Consider the following 22993-nt stretch of genomic DNA (forward strand, 5'->3'; position numbering starts at 1 on the left):
TTCCCTGGGTAAAGAAGTAGTGCCAGGGCGAAAAATCACAAGAAGCTTCTGGCTTGAAAAGTCCTTCTGCCCTCTCTGATGCAGTCCTCCCTGTAGGAGGAGGTGAGGTTCCAGGAAGTAGGGGATTGAGTTTTTTAGATAGTGGATTTGTATAATTAGAAAAGCAGTTTAGAGAAGCCAGAGACCTGGGACTCTTTCTCACTCCCCCGTCCCCACCCTCATCTTCCTCAGATCAGTGCCACCAAGGCCCCTGCCTATTCCCTGATTATCTTCCCATACTTGCCCTCCTTGTGGCTGCCTTGGTTCAGGTCCAGCCCTCTCTCACCTAAATTACCATGATAGCCACTTTGGTAGTCTCCCCATCATCTCCCCACTTGGATCCATTTTCCATACTGCTGCTGTAAAGATTTAATATATATATATATATCCTATTTCCAGCAACAGTGGTTCTCAAAACTTGGTACCCATCAGATTCAGCTAAAGGCTTATTTAAATCGGAGACCTAGGTCCTACCAAATCAGGATCTTAGAGGAGGGGGTGACTGGTCATTATTTTTTAACAGGCTCTGATTTTGACTAAAATTTAACCATGAGTGTATAGGATAAAGTCTTACAAGTTTAGCCTATGAGGCCTGTCAGACCTGGATCTTTATTACTTCTCCAGGTACATTGGCCTTTTGGAACCCTGTCCTCTGTTCAAATTGGAATCTTGAATATCGTGTTCTCTCAAGCCTGCAAGCTCATACAGTTCCTTTTGCCTAGACTGCCCAGTCTACCGTTCCCTACTTACCTGCCTGAAGACTTCTATTGAACAGTGCAAATGCTTTCCGTATAATGCCCCCTTTTTCATCTTCCAGTCTTTGTTTATAACACTTTACCTCACTGTACTGTTATTTTATTTCTTATGTGCCTGTCTTCCTTGTTAATTGCTAACTCCCAGGAGTTACTCCCTGGGAGTAACTGTTACTCCCAGGAAGACTATAATTTATGGATCTTGGTATCCTTAGCAGTGCTTTAGGCCACTTAATACAGGGTTTTCAAATGAACTGGTATACCCCCTGCACAGTGATGAGAACAGAGCTGCCACCAGGCTACCTATCCAGGGGTCCGCCAGCTACCCAGAGGATGGGGCTGTGTGGCCCTCCTTACCACAGTGTGCTCTGGACAACTCATCTTGGTAGACTGAGAATGTAGATTAGGCTTTCAACAAACTTTGGAACCATCCTGCCAGCAGGGTCAGCAGGCTGTCGGTAAATAGGAATTTACCAGTAGTCTCTGGCATAATCTGTTGTTGGAGTTGTTTTGTTTTGGAAGATAGAAATGTGATTCTTCCCTCGTTCTCTCCTCTGAGTGCCACTCCCCACCCTTGCTTCACCCTACACACACACACACACACACACACACACAGTCTTAAATCCAGGCAACCCTTCAGGCACCACAACCTCTGTTATTCCCTGCAACCTGCATTTTTCTGGCTCATCCTCCTTCCTCATGCAGCTTAGATTCCGCATTCCATCATTTCAGCCACATTCTTGACTGTGTTCTTGATGCCTCTCTTCCATTGTTCTTTCATTCCAGCTGCCACGTGAAACCTTAACCTTGGGTTCATATTCAAGAACTGTCCGTATTCAAGCACCTATACCCAAGAGGAATCTTAACACTGTGTTAAAATTGTGTGTCTGTAAATTGTGTTTTTAACCTCAGTTGGACCCCCAGTGCTGCTCAGTGATCCTGTTCATTTTCCAAATCAGCTCTCTTCCATTCTGCACAACCCATTCTTCTCAAACCTCTGACTTCATGTCCCTCTTCTTGTCAGGTGACCTCCCTGACAGCCTAGTGAGAGATGCAAGCAGAAAAAACACAATTACAGACACTATGTTGGGTGCTGTGACAGAGAAAGTACTGGGGTTCTGAGAGCATCCAGGAAAGAGGAACATCTAATTTCGTCTTGAACAGTCAGTAAAGGCGTCCTTAACACAGCTTATGAGCTAAGTCCTAAAGGGAGAGTAGGGATTTGCCAGATAGAGAAAGCAGTGAAGGAAAAGTAATTCTGTTTGACTGTAGCATCGCATGTAGGTTAACAGATAAAATTGGAGAAGTAAACAGGGTGAGACGTCGAACCCATATAAAAAAATTTGGACTTGATCCTGAGGAGAATGGGGAAGACACTGAGTTGTTTTAAGTGGGCGTAAAATCAGATTTATGCCTTGGAGTTCAGGGTGCAGACTGGAGGGGAGCAGAAAGCTTGCTGGAGTGATTAGTTGAGAACTTAAAGAGGCTTCAGCTAAGGCAGTGGCAGCTGCTCCAAGAGCCTGGAACATAAGATTAAAGATGATTAGGAGGTAGAAGAGACAGGATTTGGTGACAGATTGGATGTAGGGACTGAGACAGAGGGAAGGGTCCAAGATGACATCTGGGTGTGTAAATTGAAGACAACTCGTATAGAACTTACAGGAAGAGGAAGTCCAGGGCAAGAACATAAAGAGTTCAGTTTTGGACATGGTACATTGAAGATACCTGAGGAAAACATGTCTGTGTGAATCCAGTGAGCAATTGGATGCTAGATCTGGAAGTCCAGAGACATCTGAGCTAGAGACGAGATTAGGAGCAGTCAGCACGGATGTGATACAGAAAGTGTTGGGAATGGGGGGGGTGGGGAGGATCCTTATGGGATAAGACCTGTGGTAGAAACTTAGGATGTGACTAAGGGACAGACAGAGAAGATGAGGCTCCAGTGAAGTCTGTGGGATGGCCAGAGGGATGGGAGGAATACTGCCGAATTGAAGGGCATGGTAAGCAAGATAAGAATGCATTTCAAGGTTCAGAGGTGGAGGCTATTCCACCCTTTCAATCTTAGTGATCCTTGTAATCTTGTAACTGTTTTTACTGGTGTAAAGGTATGGAAGTGATGCTTTGCTGATCTTGGAGCCTAGGCTTCAATCGAGCACGCAATTTCTGATTTTTTCTTTCTCTTGAAATTCAGTGCTACTATGTGAAGGAACTTAGGCTAGTCTGCTGGATAGTGAGACCATATGCAACAGAAACAAACAATCCCAGCTAAGACAAGACCACCAGAAGAACCAGCCAACTGAGCACGCTCAACTTGGGGGGAAAAAGTGGTTGTTTTAAGCCAGAAAAACATTTTAAGGTTAAGATTCCTTAGAATAGGGGCACTTGGGTGGCTCAGTCATTTGAGCGTCAGACTTTAGCTCTGGTCATGATCTCATGGCCAGTGGGTTCAAGCCCCACATTGGGCTCTGTGCTGACAGCTCAGAGCCTGGAGCCTGCTTCTGATTCTCTGTCTCACTCTCTCTCTGTCCCTCATCTGCTCATTCACTGTCTCTCTCTCAAAAATAAATAAAACATTAAAAAAAACACACGGTAATAAACATATTTTTTAAAAAAGATTCCTTAAATATGTTCCTACAACACCTTGCAATTCTCTGTAATATTCTCACACGTGTGTTTCTCATGCTGGATAATAAAACTCTAGGAGCACAGGGTCTCTGTTGGCCTTATTGGTTGTTTTATCCCAGTACTCAGCACACTGCCTGGCACACAGTGGGTGCTCAATAGACCTGAATAGTTAAAGGGATTAGATCTATGGGGGGCGGGGGGAGTCTCACCAAATCGTAGAAGTTGCCTCCAGGTATGTGTTCCAAAGTGTACTTCATTCTCCAGTCTTATGCCCAGTGGTGGAAAGAAGGTGAATTGTGATGTATGTGGAACATGGGAAACTGGGGAGTTCCGTAACCAGGAGGAGAAAGAAGTAACAACAGCTAGTGGAGACAAAAAGAACTGCTTCTCCCTTCTTCCCCCTCCACGTTTCCAGTGAGAGTTGAGCCCAGCATCCCAGACTTGTGTGACTATATAGGCAAGCTTTCAAAGACTAACTACTTTGGTACCCTAGCCCTCATGGCTTTCTGAGCAGATAATAGGCTTTTAAGTAGCAAAGCTCCCTGCTCTCAGCAAGCCCAACACCATGGGGAAAGGAGACACCTTGCAGGTAGCACCAACCACCTCAGCCTACCGCTCTGTCATGGAGGAGTATGGTTATGAGGTGGGCAAGGTCATTGGCAATGGCTCCTATGGGATGGTTTATGAGGCTTACTACACAAAGCAGAAGGTCACGGTGGCTGTCAAGATCATCTCAAAGAAGAAGGCCTCTGAGGATTATCTTAACAAGTTCCTGCCCCGTGAGATACAGGTCAGAAAGGGGGCTAGAAGAGGGAACTGGTACCAACCTCATTAAGACTTCTGGGTATGGTTAGGAGGGGGTATGGGTTCAGCCCCCAAATCAGAGGTGAATGTCTTGCTTTACTAAGCAGCAATCAATCAAGCAGGTTGATATAAATTCAACCTCTTTCCACCCACCCACTCACCTCCAGGCCCTCACAAAGTAAAAGTACAAAGCATAGGGTTTGCCCACAGACCTCTAGCCCTCTTGGGTTTAATCCCGTTGCAGAGTCCTAAGCAAGTTACCAGTGGGACAGCAAGAGGGCTGGGAGCACAGCCAGGGTTCTCCCTTCCCAGGTTTGACGGGTCCCTCTTCTGGGGCCAGGTAATGAAGATCCTGCGGCACAAGTACCTCATCAACTTCTATCAGGCCATCGAAACCACATCCCGAGTATACATCATTCTGGAGCTGGCCGAGGGTGGTGACGTCCTTGAATGGATCCAGCGTTACGGGGCTTGCTCTGAGCCCCTTGCTGGCAAGTGGTTCTCCCAGATGACCCTGGGCATCGCCTACCTGCACAGCAAGGGCATCGTGCACCGGTAAGGGCGCTGCCACCCAGGCTGGGCCCTTTGGGGTCTCAAGGGGGTTTTATGCGTATTTTCCATTTTCTGCCCTCTTTTTCCCTCCCTTGGCCTTCCTCAGTTATCTAGGCCCATTCATCCCCTCTATTTTAATTGTCTGGTCAAGAACATTTCTGTAGTGCCCACCGTGAGCCCAGCACTCTGTGAACTGCAATGATGAGCCCCCACTGGTCCTCAGGTACCATCCTCTCTCACTTTTGGGCTCTGCTCCTAACTCCATGGCTCCTTCCTCTCTACCTTGTGTCCTCATAATGGCACCTGTCTCCCACTTTGCCTTTTCCATCTCTAGCCTCTGACCCCCGGCCCTTCAGCTCCCGGTCTAATACTAAGCCCTCTCCCCAGCCTGACTCCCAGCCTTTCTGCTGCTGGTAGGGACTTAAAGTTGGAGAACCTGTTGCTGGACAAGCGGGAGAACGTGAAGATATCGGACTTTGGCTTCGCCAAGATGGTGACTTCTAACCAGACTGTGCGTAGTAGCGCTTCTTACCGCCAAGTGAACTGCTTTGCCCACCTCAGCCAGACCTACTGTGGCAGCTTTGCTTATGCCTGCCCGGAGATCTTGCTGGGCTTGCCCTACAACCCTTTCCTGTCTGACACCTGGAGCATGGGCATCATCCTCTACACTCTAGTGGTCGCCCGGCTGCCCTTTGATGACACCAATCTCAAGAAGCTGCTGAAAGAGACGCAAAAGGAGGTCACTTTTCCATCTAACTACTCCATCTCCCAGGAGTGCAAGGTGCTGGCGCCCCCAGGAGGGCTGAGGCCTCAGGGCTGACCCACAGGGAGGGAATACCCAACCTAGGTCTCCCCACGCTGGGGGAGGCCCTTCCCCACCATCACAGTCTTACATTGTGGCCCCTGCCCCAGAGCAGTTGGCGGGGAGGGAGCTTAAAGGGCCATTCCTGGGCTCCACACCTTAGATGTGAGTGATGAGCTGATTGCAGCAGGCTAATGCAAGGATTTCCCCCCAAGGAACCCTTCCACCCTCTCCCCTCCAGGGAGTTAGACCCCAGGCTCCTCAGGATAAAACCAGGGCCACACCCTCTTTTACCAGAGTGGTGTGATGGGCTATCCTGCTTCTCTCTCAGGTCCAGCTGCTCATTGCCTGTGTGGCACAATGGGAGGCAAGCTCAGCCAAGACCTCTCTCTCCCCTGCCCTAGAACCTGGTCCTCCAGACGCTATGCCAAGCCACCAAGCGTGCCACCATCCTGGACATCATCAAGGATCCTTGGGTGCTCAAGTTCCAGCCTGAGCAACCCACCCATGAGATCAGGCTGCTTGAGGCCATGTGCAAACCCCCCCGCACTGCTAATCGGCACCAGTCCTTGGAAATCAATACCTAAAAGTGGTTGAAGGAGGGGGTTAAGAGAGGAGTGAAGCAGGAGGGTCTGGGGCTAACAATCTTTTATACGAAAAATAAATCTTTTTCTGATTTAGTTTCATCAGCTGGAGTCAAAGACATTCTTTCCTCAAGTGAACCTTAACAGAGAACACTGCTGAGCGCAACAGGTGGATTTCTAACCAGAGTCTGTAACTGGGCATCTTTTTTTTTTTTTTTAATTTTTATAGTTTATTTTTGAGACAGAGACAGAACATGAGCTGGGGAGGGGGCAGAGAGAGAGGGAGACAGAATCTGAAACAGGCTCCAGGTTCTGAGCTGCCAGCACAGAACCCGATGTGGGGCTCGAACCCACGAACCGTGAGATCATGACCTGAGCTGAAGTCGGACGCTTAACCGACTGAGCCACCCAGGTGCCCCTGTAACTGGGCATCTTGATACCTGTTAAAGTCAACATTGTCATTCACTACATAACTCACATGTGGCTCAGCGGGAAGAGTGTGCTCAGATGAACACCTGCTTTGAGGAAGCTTCATTATTCTAACCAAACGCTCATTATTACACATCTCTGTGCATTCTAAATATTCAAGCAGTGGGGCAGAGGCCCTGGTGGCTGTTTGGTCATGACTCTGCCTGTTTATAACCAAGTGGGGATGGCATTATTTGTTCTCTTAAAAATGGGTATCAGGATGTGTGAAATACCTTGTTTCTTCTCCTTCCTCCAAATGCCACCTTAACCATGACTGAAACCATTCCAGCAAATCATTCACACTATTGCTCTTAGAAACAGAAAGGACAGTTCAAATCAAGCTTATTAGCTATGGGTTCTGAATAAAGGAAAGCTAGTTGCTCCTTTCTCCCTGAATTCTCCCTCCCTGCCCTTGAAAATGGGCTTCGCAAATGGAAATTGAATAGTAAATCATGGGGCTTTCTTGGCAGAGGCATGATTGGGGGAAAGCAATGAGAGAAGACTCAGAGACAGCTCCACGTGGTCCTACAGTAAATAACAGATCACAGTTTAACAACCTCAGCACCAGGCAACTCTAGGACAAACCAACGTGAAAGATGAATCAGTACATGCCTGGAACATAGTAGGTCAAGATACTGTCAACTCCCACTTCCTGCTCCATGTCCCAATGCCCCTTCTTACTCCCACTATGATTCATGGCTTGAAACAAAGCTCCAAAGACCAGTGAAGAGGTTTCAGGTGTAGATGAGGCAGTATAAACACTAGGGTTCCGTCTGCCTGATTTTATTGGGAACAAGGGCACTGTAACTGTTATCAAAGAGAAGGGAGCCAAGGGGCTCCTCTTGCACTAACGTTCTCTTTCAGAGTTGAGCCAGGGAGGGGAGGGCAACAACCCCTTTTCAGGCAGGGTCACTATCACCCTCAGCAGGACCTCCCCAAAAGGCTGTGTTCCTTTAGCTTAGCACTTGGCACTTAAGGAAGAGACCAATGAAGGCAGCACCGAGAAAACAAGCCCAGACTCCTCAGGATACCCACTCCGCCAACTGCTTTAGCGTTTCTTCATCTTCATCCGCTTTGGGAGCTTTGGGGACAAGGATACCCAGAGAAAGAAAGTGTTAGGGCTTTGAGAACTTCCAACAATCCCCTGCTGTTACACTAAGAGTCTGCTGAATCATCTCTCCCTCAGCAAAGAATGGAAAGGTGTGTCCTTCTGCTTGCTGGGCTGCTGCAAATTCCCTGACACCTCTGAACAAACTGGGAAAACGTGCTGCTTTCTCCCGGTACTTGCAGCCCTACATACCAGGGTACACAGCTTGCTGAGTGAGGCAGAGGCTGGACTTTAATCTTCATTCCTCTTCAGCCATGTGCCCTTATGCAGTCAACAACCTGTACAACTGTAGCAGCAGCCCTCTCTGCCTGGCTCCTTGGAGGCAGGATGTAAGAGGAATATAATCTTTCCTCGTATCTATCCCACCCTCTCAAGCCCTTGAGACAACAGAATAACCTGAGTACCTGGCCCTTCAGGCAGCTGTGTGGGGGGTACACTGGGCAGTTTGATGGGGGGTTCTTCCTCCTTGTCGCCTATTTGTAACAACTCCTCAGCCAATTCCTCCTGCTCCAGCTTCTCTAGCTCCTCCAACAGTTCATCCTGGATATGGGACAAGACTGTTAAAGATGAAGAAAGGAAACTTCTACTTCCAAAAACATATCATTTTGGAATCTCCCCACCCCTCCCCCCCGAATTTGCCCCACGATTCTTTTGGGCATTCCTTCCTGCGGGTCTCATGCTTTCTCCAATATTCCCTGACCCGTTGCTCCAATCACCTCATCCACATCAAAGCCCAGGGGCCGGGAAATGGCATCTGAGATCTGCTGGGCCACCTCCTGTTGTTCTGTAATGTCAGCCATCAGCTCATCCACCTTGTCAATGTCCCTGAGAACAACATAGAGAGCCAAGAAATCAGGCAACGACCCACCTGACTTTCCCATCTTGCACAGATGAAAACCGTCCCGGTTGCGGCCTCGGACTATAAATTCATGGCTATCAGAAGAGATCCCTGGGCGACCATACAGAGGCATGTCTGGGCTGAGAACTGGCAAGGAGCCACCTTGGGCAGGAGAGGCTGCACTCCCCTCTCTGAAGGATCTTTAAGAGTTAGGAAAATCATCTTTCCTCCCTAGAATGCTTCAGCTGGCAAAGAGATCTTCCGGGAAGCGAGGAGACTGACAGAGGTCTAGCTGTCACAGGCATCTACACCGTAAATTTACATTCTGAGAGGTCTGAAGATTCAAAGTAAAATACCAAGCCACTTTCCCCAGTGCCTGGGCCCCGTGCTTCCCTCCCCCCGTACCCACATGTCCTGGTAGGCCTTCTTCATGCCTTGGGCAGCAAGCTCCATGGTCCGAAGCACTTCTGCATTGGTGGTGGCATTCTCAATGGCCTCACGCTGAAACTCCAGGGTAGACAGTGTCCCATCGGTTTGTGCCAGCTGCTGTTCAAATCTTTTCTTCCTCCGCAAAGCCTGTAGGGCGGCTGACCCAGCCCATACCCTGAACATCAGAGCCAGAAGCCCTTATGCTTCCCACCTGGGCCCGCCCAATAGGCACCTCTCCCCTGTTACCTCTCTTATTCTTGGTTCCATGCTTCTTGGCCATTTGTAGCTCGTGCTGAATCTTCTGCTCCAGAAACTCCTGTTTCTTGATCAATATCTTCTCTGTCTCCTTCAGTTTCTGGATTGCCTCTTCAGGGGTTGGCCCCTTCTCCTTCTTCCCTGGAGTCCAATCAAGCAGGCCCATATTGCGTGGAGGGAAAATATTAGCCACCAATCACATAGTGTGTGCTAGGTGCCTGTGTTACTGTTAATCCCAAAATGACTCTCTACAATGAATGTACTATCTTCACTTTACACATGTGAAAAACAGGCATATACATGTTAAATTTTTGTTTAAAATCAAACTAGTAAGAACTGAGCAGTAATTGAAATGTGGCAGGATGATTTCCAAATCCAGTATTCTTTCCTTTTGCAAACTGCCTTTCAAGTCATTCCCAGGCTTTTTTTTTTTTCCCCAGAGAAATTTTATGTTCACAACAAATCTGAGTGGAAGGTACAGAGTTCCCATAGATCCCCTGCTGCCACATATGCATGGCCCTCCTATGATCACATCCCTGCTGGAGTTTGGTCACTTTTTACAATTGCTGTTCCACTTGCTGTCCTAGGAGGTGGACAAGGCCCTAACTCCACAGGATCAAACTGAATGTAAAACAGGGGCTAGAGGGAAAAAAAAAAATCAGATCTCAATTTTCCCCTTCATCTTCTGTACTTCTGACAGTTATTAAAATTAATAAGGCAGGCCCTTGCCTGCTTAAAATCATTTCACACTCTCCATTGCCTACAAGATAAAATCTAAAACTTTAATGAGACATACTCTTGTTTACCTCTCCATCCACACTTCTACTTTCCTCCTCTTCAGTTGGCTGAGCATGTACCCACACGCGCGCGTGCGCGCGCGCACACACACACACACACACACACACACACACACACACAGCAGCCAGAACTCCTCTTTCCCCTAACTGTACCATACTGGTTCCTGCTTGTTTTGCACACAGTTACCTCCCTCTAAAGTACCTCATTTCTCCACCTGCCATACCTCTAGCCCTCTGGATCACAACCCCCCAAGCCTCTGTTGTGCTCCCCCTGGTTTTTAGGAACATCTCCATCATGGAGTTCCCACACCACGCTATTAGCAGTTTTTGCAGGTCTCCCCCTACCAGATGGGACTTTTAAGTAGGCAATCTTTCTCCATCACCTCAGATTCCCCCTCGGCCAGCATAGAGGAAGCACAGTGTTTTGGAAAGACTAGATGACGACAGCCGGAAACTCATCCCCCCAGCCTAAACAGTGGGGACCCTCCATTCACGTTCCAGCTCTTCTCTCTGGCGCAAGGGAAGGAAGACAGCCGGAGTCAGGCGGCCTGACAAGGCGGGGCCTCCTGGCACGTGAGGTGGCCTCGCTGGACCCGGACAGGGTTTTCGCGACAGCCTGGGGCCACCGGGTGCTTCCCCACACCCCTCGGCCAGCACTTCCCGCCCCACCCCACCCCTCGCCTGGGCTCACCCCTCCCGAAGAGTCTGCCAAGACCACTCATAGCCACCACCCTCGCCTCTCCTGCCTCCTCTCCGCGGCTTCCTGCAACTTCCGCCTGGCTCCCCGGGAGGGTGCGGTCTCATCGCGCAGAGACCGGCCTGGGCCAATCCCTCCTTGGGGCACCGCAGCGACATCATCAACTGGAGCCAACGAGGCCACTTCTGCCACGTGACCCGAACCACCAGCCCCCAACCCACTAGCTCCTCTTAAAGAGGCCGCTCGATTTTCGACTCCCTAAAATGGCCGCCCCACCCCCACCCCCAAAAGCACAGTGTTTGTTCTCCTGAAAGGGAACGTGCAGGGTTGTGCATCCCACTTCTTGGGGCCAGTGAAAGAGTTCTTCCGGCCCTTGACACAGTTCAGGAAACCGGGCGGGGATGGGGCGAGCACAAGGGGTCAGTCAGGTGGCAGAGCCACATGAAGTCTAATGCCGCTAGCTTTGATCTTGGCACCTCTGAAAAACCAATTACGGCTACAAAGTTAGAAAAACAAAAACCAGCCAGAAGATCTCTTCTGTAACACACAAACACATTTTAATAATTTACAAATACACCTGAAAATGCCTTCGTGACTTCCTTTCAGTTTTATGCTTCAAATGAGGCTCATCCACAGGCCCGGACCTCAGGGCCCAGCGTGGGCCTTTGCAAATGTCTCCAGGCCTTGAGTTAGGGTTTGGAGATTCATTCCATTCTGGACATGGATGCAGGTAACTCCTAGAAAGAAAAGCAGCCACATTTCATCAGGTCTGTTGTTACTCTCACCCTTTTTGGGTGTCACCCCAAAACTGTCATGCGAACTGGCCATCCTGTGCCTGTCTACCTAAACCCCTCCTAGGAACCCTTTCTCCTCATTCCCCAAAAGGCTAATCTCACCGCTCTGTACCCAGTTTGCTGACGTCTAGGATATTCCGCTTCTCGTCATCGAAGAAGATCATCTCGGAGAAAACAACTCCAGTCTTTTGCCGCAACCTGTGCAAGGAGGGGCCACGCTGGCTTCGTAGCTTCCGCAGTCTCGCTGGCCTCCCTGCTTCTACCCTTACCTCTGCTTACCTCTCAAAGTGGGTGACCTTGCTGCCTGGGTAGATTTCCCGATGAACAAAGTATCTGTCAAGGTCAAAGAGCTCCAGTAGCTGATTGGCCCCTTCAATCTCCCCTGTTCTGCAAAAAGGTGTAATAGATGGGATCAGCAGGGCTAGGGGCTGCAAGCTAACTTATGGTTAACCAGGGGGAAATCAACTTGCTGTTTTTCCAGGGTAAGTAGGCATCCTCGATCCTTATTCGATTCCCTATCCTTCCCACCTGACACAGGCGGCGCTGAGCCAATCAATGTTTAATAAATAAAAGGCACAGGAGAGGGTACAGTTAGAAAAAGATGCAAATACGTGCAAATGTGCACCGCCAAAGTTTTTGTAGCCAAGGGTTACACGAGACGTTTCCTCATGCATGCGTCTCTCAGCATGAGAATGACAGCTTTTGTCAGTCGCTCTCCTTACCGTGAAGCGGCCGCGACGGGGACCTCAAGGCTCTGCAAGCGTTCCAGGACGTCGCGCACCTCAGGATACAGTCGGACGGCCTGGCCCCGCCTATCCCGGACGGCCCCGTCGCTGGAGTGCGAGAGCGCGCTCAGCGGCTGCAGGCCCCGCCCGGCCCCGGCCTCCCCAGCGCCGCCTCACCTGCCCTTGTGGAACGGGGGGTCTACGTGCGTGTCCACCCAGAACGGCCAGAGCGTGTAATCTGCGGGAGGACGGAGGGAGGGCTCAGGCTCGGGGTGCGCAGGGCTTCGAGAGATGCAGCGGGGGGTTGGAAAAGGAGAGTCCCCTTCAAAGCTCCCCAGTCCGGTCCCTCACCCAGATCGAAGACCGCCAGCTTCGGGAGCCGCGCCATGACCAGCGCCGAAGGGCTGCGCGCTGCAAGGCAAGGCTTTTTTTGCAGCCACGAGCCGGCCCGCCTGCCTTAGAGAAACGGCGACTAGAGCGTCGCCGGCACCGGGGTCGTGGGTCTGGAGGCCGCGCAAGAGCGCCTCCTAACGGCGGAGCGGGGGAAGGACTGCAGCAAAGTGCCGACGCCACCACCCAGAGGACCGCCAGTGGTCCATCTCTGAGAGGCACCTCTTTCTTCTCCACTCCACCCAGCGTGGCCGGAATCGGCTAAACTAGAGAAGCCAGGGAAGGGAGCCCTTTCGTTCCGCGCCTTTCTCATTTTATCTTACCAGTCGAGACCTAAGTGATCCGTAGCTTGTCACTCGTCGCTCAACATTTCTCCAAATCGGCCTCTCTCCAGAAGTACAAAACCCTGAGCCCTCAGCATTCCGGAGCCGTAAACAATGTAGTTAGTGTCTGTGAAGCCCTTGAGGCCTTTCTTGAACCAGGCCATTGGGCTACAATGGGAGAGAATTCACTCTCCCGGTTTCTACCACCTACATCAGTAGTATTATTGGTAAATGTGTAAAACCAGTTTGCGGGGAGGGACTGATTTGTATTGTTTGGCTTCCTGTAAATATTCCTATCATGGCCAATTTCAAGCTACAAGCATGAGATCACTTATGGGGTTGGGAAGAGAAGACAATAACTAGATTTCCTCAGCTGGTAAGAACTGGCTCCACACCACTTAGAGGTGACTTTCCTACAGTCTCATAATTCCCCTAAGAACACATTCCCTTCTGCTGTCCGACCTCTTCAGAAGTGTAAAAGAGTGTGTACTGTGATGTGCACATTTGTGCAATACAAGAAAGATTCCAGGAGGTCAGGTAATATTTTATTGGCAACTAGGGACATAGCCATAAGAGAGCACACGGTACTGCAAACTAAAACCCAGTGGCCACCAAGGGCCCTTTGGGCCAGGAATACTGCATCCTAGGGTCCTCACGGTCTCCCGCCAAACAAGACTGGGCATCCAGGAGAGGGGGCAGTGGCTCCGGTGTCCCACAGAGTGAGAGGATATATGATGCCTCATTACGAGCGACAGGGTAAGGAGGTAAAATGGAGGGAGGGTCCATCACTGCCTAAGGCCACCTCCTCCTCTCAGAGCCAACACCAGGTGGAGGACTGAACCACCTAGGATCTTGTAATCAGCTGCCGTCTTCTCATCATTCCTGCAGGAAAAGGCAGCAAAAAAAAAAAAAAAAGGAGGGCGGGGGGGAAGGCATTAGAAATACTGTATAGAACAAGAGTCTTATGCTGGGCTTCTTGAGTCTTTCTGGGGGTCTATAAACTCAGATGAGAAACAAATTTACATCTTTATTTTTACTAACCCCTTAACTGAAATTTGATTTTTAATTTTGAACATAGGCAAAAAACCCACAGTGGTATTAGCACCATGGGTGACCTGTGAACAACAGAAATTAGAGGCTTTCATATCATAACTGTTTGCAAGTATTTTGAAAATATGTCAACATTATGGTAATTAGACCTACCATTAGCTCTTAGTATTAATAAACCATATATTTTTTCACAAATTCGTTTTCAGTATTTTGAAAACTGTATCTCAATATAATTAGTTTCTTTTGTAAACCTATGTATTTTATGTCTGCAAAAATCTTATTCTGAGAAGGAGTTCATATTCATCAAATCACCAAAGGATCTGAGGCTCCTCCTCCAGTATTTGCTCCCTCAACCTCACAACTATGTCAAACTCACATCTGTTTTCCACTGTAGATGAGCCGCTGCTGCTGTGGGGGGATTCCCTCTTTCTCTTCCACTCGCTCCTTGATTCGCTCCACCTTTAGGGGTACAAGTAGTCAGGGGCTGCTAAGGGGTAGAACCATGGAAGTGGAAAGAACAAGAGCTATGCAGATAGCATGAGAGTGACAGGACCAGGTTCATCAGCATATCCAAACAAATGTGCATGTAGGGACACAAGCATGAAAAAGTACTGGCCATACATTACCTTGTCTGTGGGTTCAATGTCAATCTCAATCTCCTTTCCGGTCAGCGTCTGCAACAGGCAAGGGTTTCATGAGTCCTACAGACTAAAATACAACTTGTTTTCTAGGTAAAAACACCCTGTCTTGGTCTCTGGGGATCTACATCTTCTGAAAGAAGCACATTGTCAGCAAAGCTGCTTTGAAGAATCAGAAGGCTTTGACCGTATCTGTATTTATCAAACACTTTTAGGCTGTAGACAGCTTTGAGAGGGCAAGATTCGATGAACCATTTGACACTCTTAATCCGACAGGTCATTTTACCCAGCTTCCCACTCCCACCCCATTAGAATCCATGAGAATACTGGCATTCCCTTGGATGAGATAGCAGTAAGAGATGTCCTATGGAAACCATGCCTTTGTTTCCTTCTTCCACAGGCTAAGGGCTGCTGATAATACACATAATAATTACACTGATTGTACACTTACAAAGTTGTGCTTCATCCAATCTAATGAGAAAAAAAATGAGAGAGAGAGAGACAGAAGCTCACCCGAAGCGGGACTCAAACTCATGAACTGTGAGATCATAACCTGAGCGAAAGTCAGATGCTTAACTAACTGAGACAACCACATGCTCAATCATAGCCAATATTTAACAGACACTGTCCAACAGTCAGAAACTATGCTGAAGGCACCAACATATTTAATCATTGCAGGTATTTAGGAGATATATACTATTACCATCACCATTTTTTTAAAAATTTTTTAACGTTTATTTATTTTTGAGTAAAAGAGTGTGGGAGTGGGAGAGAGGCAGAGAGAGAGGGAGACAGAATTGGAAGCAGGCTCCAGGCTCTGAGCTGTCAGCACAGAGTCTGACGCAGGGTTCGAACTCACCAGTGGTGAGATCATGACCTGAGCCGAAGTCGGACGCTTAATCAACGGAGCCACTCAGGCACCCCACTATCACCATTTTATAGATGAGGAAAATGGGTTTGGATAGGTTAAAAAGCATACCCACGAAGTTAAAGGGAGAGTGTGGACCCAAACACAGACTCTCTGGCCCCAGAGCCGAAGGTTTTGTTTGTTTGTTTTCCAGCTTTGTACTCAGTACTGCCTAAGTCTCACTGGTCTGATATTAAAACCCCAATGTATGCTTCTGTGATAGGCTGATAAAATAACATACGGTTTCTACTCATGGTATTCACATAGACCAACATGATAACAATACTTAGAACCTTATTTCTCAACTATGAGAATCAGTTCAGTACTAAAAGTATTTTTTAAAATGTAAGAATAATTATTTTAGAGTTAACCTGTTTGGGTGCCAAAGAAAAACCACAACAGTGATTCTCAAGTTACTACCCCAACTTAAGCTGGTCTGTGTGAAAATTTATGGTAAAATGGAAAAAATGACAACAGTGAGATTTTCATAAAATTAAATATATTTGGCTGTTAAAATATTCTTTCATGAAGGGGTTCCTGGTTGGATCAGTTGGTGGAGCATGTGATTCTTAATCTTGGAATTGTGAGTTTGAGCCCCATGTTGGGGGTAGAGATTACTTAAGAAACATTTTTAAAACGTCCTTTTATGAAATGACAGAAACAATATATGGTGCTTTTTTTAAAGCCCTTTCCTGACAAAATGAAAAGTTAGCAATTCTGTGTCACCCATAAATTATTTCACTTTACTGATCTTAAGACTTTAAATGCAAAGATTCTTCAAGCAGATAATCTATTTCTAGATAAACTAACTTGGAGGAAAAACTTGAGCAATGTATCCAAAGAGAAACATGTGTTCACTGAACAGAACATGTTTACAGTAAAACCCTAGGAAAAGCCCAAGGCCTATTAGTAAGAAAACTATTAAACCATGATACATCCATAGAATGATACATTATGCAACAATTTATACACTAACATGGAAAGATCTAAAGAATATATAATTACATATAATTTTCCACATGTAGCGATATACATACATATATGTATAGAAAAAATGATTAATAGCATATATATCTTCTATAACAGTGATTATCTTTGAGAAGGAGAGTAGGACTAAGGGGCGGGTTTATCAAGGGTAACTATCCCTTCATCTGCACTATTAAAGTTTTTAAGGGGCGCCTTGGTGGCTTAGTCGGTTAAGCGTCCGACTTTCGCTTAGGTCATGGTCTCACGGTTCGTGGGTTCGAGCCCCGCGTCGGGCTCTGTGCTGACTGCCAGCTCAGAGCCTGGAGCTTGTTTCAGAGTCTGTGTCTCCCTCTCTCTCTGACCCTCCCCTGCTCACGCTGTCTCTCTCTCTCTCTCCTAGAAATAAATAAAACATTAAAAAATTAAAAAAATAAAGTTTTTAATAAAAATTACCCCTTCATCACATGAATAATAAAAAACAAATATTCATTCTGATTTAATAAAAAACTTTAAAGGTAAAAAATACCCTTAGAGAAGGCCTAGAACTAATCCCCCAAGGGTAAAATGTTTGGATCTAGTGACATTAAAAAAACTATTGGTTTGTAAAATTTAAAACTCTAAGACTAGCCCTTTGTTTCTGACTGTAGAAGCCTATGTTTGTATCCAGAGAACAATCTGGCAAAGTGGTGTCCCAGCAGCAACACTTCTGGGAAGATAATCATGACTATGCTAAACAATATATCTATGATAAACAATATATCTATGATAATGGTCATTACAGTCTTGACACTGGAAAATTACAAGCAATCTAAGTATCAAACAATTGTGGGTTAAATAAATTATGTCATAAATAAATTATGACATAAACAGGAAAAATTACATAGCCGTTAAATATTTTGTGGAATAATGGTATAATTCCAATTTTGTTAAAAACACACCCACACCCACAAAACACACACGTGTATTTATAGGTTTTCAAAAAGAATTTGGGAGGATATATACGTGAATGCTTTTATCTTGAGTTATGAGATTATGCATGCTTTTAATTATATTATTTGTGCTTTTCTGTATTTTTCTTTTTATACCATGAATACGTTATGATGAGAAATACATGGTTTTTAAAACAATGTTCTAGATGAGAGTTTAAGGAAATGATTCTGTAAAACAGCACTGTCCGATAGAGATCAATGTAATGCAAACCACGTATACAATTTAAAATATACTAGCAGCCATGTATTTGAAAAGTGAAATTTTAATACTCTTAAACCCAATATATTCAAAATATTATCACTTCAATGTATAATCAATATAAAAGTTAGTATTTTACATTCTTTTCTCCTAACCAAATGTTCAAAATCCTGTGTGCATTTCATATTTACAGCACATCTCAATTCAGACGGTAAATTTCCATCCGAAATACTTGATCTATATTTAAATTTCATAATTTACAGTTGAAAAAGTAGATTTACATACCTAAATTGTTCCAAGCATACTTAAAAATTTTTCTCATAACTAAATAAAGTCTCAGGCTTTATATTTAAGTAAAATTAAATACAAATAAAATAAATAATTCATAAACTTTTAATTCGTCAGTGTCACTAGCCACATGTCCAGTGTTTAATAACCCATGTGGCTAACAGCCACTGTTCGAGCATTCCAGCTAATATATGAAGCAAAAATAAAATTAGATATCCTCATTTTGTAACCTCCAATGAAATAATAGATCTAGGCTATGACTAACATCATGGAAAACAAAACAAGCTGACAGAATTACACACCATACCATCTATGAGTTAGTCTCACAAGTACACGTACAAAGACTAATCAAACCTCTAGATCTCATATACCAATTGACAGGAAATACGAGGAAATATGGGGATATAATCACCAAAATCCAAACTGTGGGAGACTCCACTGGACAAACCACCTAGTTTATTCAACACGAAAAGGGGAAAAAGTGTGAATTACAGATTTTTTAAAGAGCTTTAAAATCTGTATCAACCAACTGCAATGTATGGCTCTCAGCTGGACTCACATTCAAACAGCGTAAAACAAGAGAGAGAATGGGATACATTTGATGATAGTGAAAAATCACTGTTAATTTTTAGATATGAAAATTACAGTTCCATTAGGAAAAAAAAATCCTCTTATACAAATACTGAAATATACAAATAACATATGCTATGCTATCTGGGATTTGCTTCTTAAAACATCGGTAAGGAGAGTTGTTGAAGATAAATAAAATTGCCCATGAGGTGACAGCACCTGAAGCTGGATATGGGGTGCATTATATCCTTCTCTCTCCTCTTGTATATGTTTGAAATTGTCCATAATTAAAATTCAAAGTCCCGTAAAATAACTGTCAACCTTTTAGATCTGCAAGATCAATCCCATTTTTTCAATCAAATAATACAATGTACCAATTGGCAGGATAGGTGATGGACCCTGTTATTTTATTCTTTATTGGTTGTCATAAATGAAGTGGCTTGAAATGTATAAAAAGTGCTTGTAAACACTGAAATGCTATTCAAATAAAAGACCTGTTTGGGTTTCAAAAAAAAAAAAAGAAGAAGAAATAAACTCCAAGTAACTGAACAATTTTAAAAGATATTCTTGAAATGTCATATTGCACTCCTTCCTCCAAATCTGGTCACTGTGACCTGGGAATACATTCAATGCTGTTTGACAAGTCAATGATGAATCTAAGCTCAACATACTGCTTGCTTTAGGAACTGGAGGGGATATAAAAGAAATTAAATGATCCAGCCTTTGCAAACAATCTTTTTCAAGTGAAGATTTACTACTGAGAAAGAATGAGACATATAATTAACAGAACAAACCAATATAAAAGGAAATGCCATATTGAATATTACTATCCAAACATAAGATATGATGACAACGTGCTATGATGGGTAACCAACATCAATTTAAACCTGAATGAAATTAACATTTCACACCCACTATAATAGCTAAAATAAAAATTACTGATAGGACTAAGAGTTAGCTAGGGTACAGAGCAGCTGGACTGCTTATTCATTGCAACTGGGAATGTAAAACGGTACAACCCCTCGGGAAACTGTTTGGCAGCTTCTTTTAAACTTGCATATATTTACCACATGACCCCAGTAATTCCGTTGCCAGATATTACCCAAAGGAAATGAAAACGTAGTCTACAAAAAGACTTGTATAACAATGTTCATGGAAGCCTTATTCATAATAGCCAGTAACTGGAAACAATCCAGAAGTCCATCAACAGGAGAATGGATAAACAAACTGATATAGTCATCCAATGTAATATTATACAGTAATAAGAAGGAACTACACCTATATGACGATAGACACAATGCTAAGTGAAAGAAGCCAGACACAAAGTTATACATTCTTTAACTTCCTTTATATGAAATTCTAAAGCAACCAAAACTAACCTATGGCGATTTCATAGGGTAGGGGTGAAAACGTTCTAGATATTGTTATTGTTACACGGATGTATAACTGTTGTTAAAAACTCATTCAACTGAATCCTTAAGAATTCTGTTGGTTTAAAGTTAAAAATGTAAATATGTTAAAAACAAAACACGAATAACAAAACTGGGGGTTTGATAGTAAAGAAGATACTAATGCAGAATCTGGAGTTAGGGAGTTCCATAATGAGAAAGAAGTTTAATGAAAATCTGTACATGCCGATTTTTTTGTATGCCACGTCATGGCTTAGACTCTAAACTTTAGAGCGGGTATGTGGTAGGAAAACCTGGTTGGAAGTATTACAGAGAAATCAAGACATAAATTAATGAGACCCCAGACCAGGATAAGGATAATGGGAATGGAAAGAAAATCAAGTAAAAAAGAGGTTATCAAAGGAAAAATTGGGGCGGGGGGTGGGGAAGAGGCACCTGGGTGGCTCAGTGGGTTAAGCGTCCAACTTTGGCTCAGGTCATGATCTCAGGACTCGTGGGTTTGAGTCCCGTGTTGGGCTCTGTGCGGACAGCTAGCTCAGAGTCTGGAGCCTGCTTCGGATTCTGTGTCTCCCTCTGTGACTGTCCCCTGCTCATGCTTTCTCTCTCTCTCAAAAATAAATAAAACATTAAAAAAAGAAAGAAAGAAAGGAAAAATTAGGGTCTGTAAGCACACAACGATTCTAAAGAATTATGTTCCAGATACCTGGTAGATTGATGGGATCGATACACGAGATAGATGAGTATTGGGAAGATGGCCTAAGGCAGAAGATGATGATTTAATTTTAGAAGGACAGAAATATGGCATTAAGAGATTTAAATCAGGAGGGATTCATTGTAAAGGACTGCAGAAGGGAATATGGAAAAGTCAGCTACGGGGAGAAGACAGTTGAATTCGCAAAGGAACCCTACTAAATAAAACCTACCATCTGAATAGTAACAAAGAGCCAACTAATTGCTTTCGTTATACATTTAACATATTTTTTAAAATGCAGCTAACAAAAAAACAAAAAGAAAGATGAAGGACATAAAAACCTGTTTGTGGAGGCACAAAGAAAAGTGTTTCAGGAAAGGAGACTAACAATTTTGGAGAAACACTAAACAGAAATGGATCCAAAGAGAGAAAATCTAGAGCCCTGCTACTCAGTGTGGTCCCAGACAAGCAGCATCAGCATCACCTGGGAGTATGTTGGAAAGACAGATTCTCAGGTCTCATCCCAGACCCACTAGATTAGCATCCGCAGAACAAGATCCCCAGGTGATTCTTATGCACTTTTAAATGGAGAAGCCCAGCCAGAACACAGTATTTTTTTAAACTGCAGGTCTCAACCCATCAGTGGGTTATGAAATCAACTCAAAACAAAACTGGAAATATCAGAGCATATCACACATGGCAAGTTTTTTCTGTCTGTATGAGACATGAGGTAAAAGTTTTTAGTGTAGGTTGAGTTTTTTTTTAAGTTTACAAAACACCGCACAAATTAACCTCCTCTTTGACTAAGAGGATGCGAGAATTCATATCCAAAAGCATTCTAGTGTTTCTCAGACTCTGACAGTGACCCACAATAATACATATGTCCTAGTAATACAAACATGTGTTTAACATACATATAAAATGAAAACCAAAATTTTGTGAAACCATACTCTTACGCGGCAATATACCCTGATATTTCTATTTTTTAAATGTTGTTTGCGATCCATTAAATCGATTTTACAATTAGTGACTCTTTTAGCCACAACTCAAGTTTTGAAAACCAAAGATTTTCAACAAGCTGTCTGGCCTCAATCCTCAGCCAAGAAGTGGGCTGGAAAGACTGAAGTGGTTAAGAATGTCTGTTAAGCACGGTGAATACACTAAAAAGCTGAAGAAAGAATAGACTTACTCAGCAGAAAAAGGCCAAACTAATGTTGCACTGCGTCATTTTTTAGTTTGTCTCTCTGTCCGAAGGTACTAAAGAAGCAATAGCAGATAGGACCCATGAGGGTTGGCAATCGGTGTAAAAAACACAGGAGAGAGAGCGATGAAGTAAACACCACTAGTACCAAGAACTAGAGTAATGATAACTAACCTGCCTCAGTCAAAGAAGTGAGGCTGGTCCAGGAGGCCCGGCTCAGAAAGGCAGGTGCTGAGTGAACACACTCCCAGCTTTGGTTCCTGAAGGCCGGCTGTCACATTGGCGACAACCAGCAAAGGCTTACAGTCTAGCTCCTGGGAGGCCCCCGGCTCCCCAAGCTAACGTTTTTGCGCTGTGCTTGCAGCCAGCTATGCTAGAGGCTGGGAGAAGCAGGTAAACTGAGTAGTGCAGAATGGAGATTACAGCTTATTCCAAGAATCCGAGAAGGGGAGCCAAGTTGCTACTAGGCCTTCTCTATGACCGCGCGGGTTCGAATACAGCGATACCCCGGACAAAGGCGGCCTCCTTCTGAGACACCGCACAGTCCTGGCCGAGAAAGCAAGAAAGACAAAGACCCCGGGGTGATCTGGCGGGGCCAGTCCCCAGCTCTCAAACCCCTCTTGGGGCCCCCCACTTCCCATCACCCCGCGCGCGGAGCCCTGAGGCTGTCAGCACCCTCCAAGCTTGGAAAAGGCGTGGTTTTCCTTCCCCGCTTCCCCCGTAAGGCACGGCGGCCAGCCCAGTACCACAGCGTCTTGGCAAGGCTGGAGGTGCTCCCACCTTCACTTTAATTAGCATCTTCTTCCCAGTTTGGAGCTGCACACAGATAATTTGCCGCTTCTACAGCTGCGGTCGCCGCTGCCGCTCCCCAGCAATCGCCTGTGGGAGTCACTTCTCCTTCCGGGTCACTGCCTGGCTCCACCCTTCTCACCCTCCCTCCTTCCTTTCACCGGATTCCCTAAAGGCTCAGGAATGCTTCTGCTCTTCGTTTTGGTGGCGTCGTAAACAGAAAGAAGGCGGAGATTTCGTTACAGCAGAAATGACACCTCCGCGATACTTAGAGTCCCTAGCTAGCCAGGGCTTGGAAAGCGGGCGGCAGAACG

The 22993-nt window shown here is 45.3% G+C and overlaps 4 protein-coding genes across 9 annotated transcripts; 1 reads left to right on the top strand and 3 right to left on the bottom strand.

The window, feature by feature from the left end:
* The first annotated feature begins 3690 nt into the window (after nt 1–3690).
* On the top strand, nt 3691–6228 carry TSSK4 (testis specific serine kinase 4). Of its 4 annotated transcripts, none has more exons than XM_039254718.1 (4): nt 3691–4206; nt 4561–4775; nt 5160–5553; nt 5906–6146. In XM_039254718.1, the coding sequence occupies exons 1-4, from the start codon at nt 3982–3984 to the stop codon at nt 6068–6070; spliced, it is 999 nt and encodes a 332-aa protein (XP_039110649.1). In that variant the 5' UTR covers nt 3691–3981; the 3' UTR covers nt 6071–6146. The 4 variants fall into 4 exon arrangements, with proteins under 4 accessions (XP_039110649.1, XP_039110651.1, XP_039110648.1 ...); XM_039254720.1 differs by having other exon boundaries at nt 5190–5553; XM_039254717.1 differs by having other exon boundaries at nt 3693–4206; nt 5979–6228.
* A 1126-nt stretch (nt 6229–7354) lies between these two features.
* On the bottom strand, nt 7355–10849 carry CHMP4A (charged multivesicular body protein 4A). The gene is made up of 6 exons (XM_039254743.1): nt 10745–10849; nt 9248–9397; nt 8982–9159; nt 8451–8559; nt 8139–8274; nt 7355–7707 (listed from the first exon to the last, which is right to left on the bottom strand). Exons 1-6 carry the CDS (start codon nt 10773–10775, stop codon nt 7649–7651), a joined length of 663 nt encoding a protein of 220 aa, XP_039110674.1. The 5' UTR covers nt 10776–10849; the 3' UTR covers nt 7355–7648.
* A 432-nt stretch (nt 10850–11281) lies between these two features.
* On the bottom strand, nt 11282–13415 carry LOC120247026 (magnesium-dependent phosphatase 1). 3 transcript variants are annotated; one of them, XM_039254730.1, is made up of 6 exons: nt 12621–13415; nt 12447–12507; nt 12267–12377; nt 11824–11931; nt 11647–11742; nt 11282–11487 (listed from the first exon to the last, which is right to left on the bottom strand). In XM_039254730.1, exons 1-6 carry the CDS (start codon nt 12655–12657, stop codon nt 11316–11318), a joined length of 585 nt encoding a protein of 194 aa, XP_039110661.1. In that variant the 5' UTR covers nt 12658–13415; the 3' UTR covers nt 11282–11315. The 3 variants fall into 3 exon arrangements, with proteins under 3 accessions (XP_039110661.1, XP_039110663.1, XP_039110662.1); XM_039254731.1 differs by having other exon boundaries at nt 11291–11487; nt 11657–11742; XM_039254732.1 differs by lacking the exon at nt 12267–12377.
* Nucleotides 13416–13514: 99 nt separating this feature from the next.
* Nucleotides 13515–22853, bottom strand: NEDD8 (NEDD8 ubiquitin like modifier). The gene is made up of 4 exons (XM_039254733.1): nt 22671–22853; nt 14659–14706; nt 14409–14491; nt 13515–13864 (listed from the first exon to the last, which is right to left on the bottom strand). The coding sequence occupies exons 1-4, from the start codon at nt 22686–22688 to the stop codon at nt 13768–13770; spliced, it is 246 nt and encodes an 81-aa protein (XP_039110664.1). The 5' UTR covers nt 22689–22853; the 3' UTR covers nt 13515–13767.
* Nucleotides 22854–22993: the final 140 nt, after the last annotated feature.

The sequence above is a fragment of the Hyaena hyaena genome, unplaced genomic scaffold, assembly GCF_003009895.1.
Source record: "Hyaena hyaena isolate Hyena2069 unplaced genomic scaffold, ASM300989v1 scaffold_497, whole genome shotgun sequence".
NCBI lineage: Eukaryota > Metazoa > Chordata > Mammalia > Carnivora > Hyaenidae > Hyaena > Hyaena hyaena.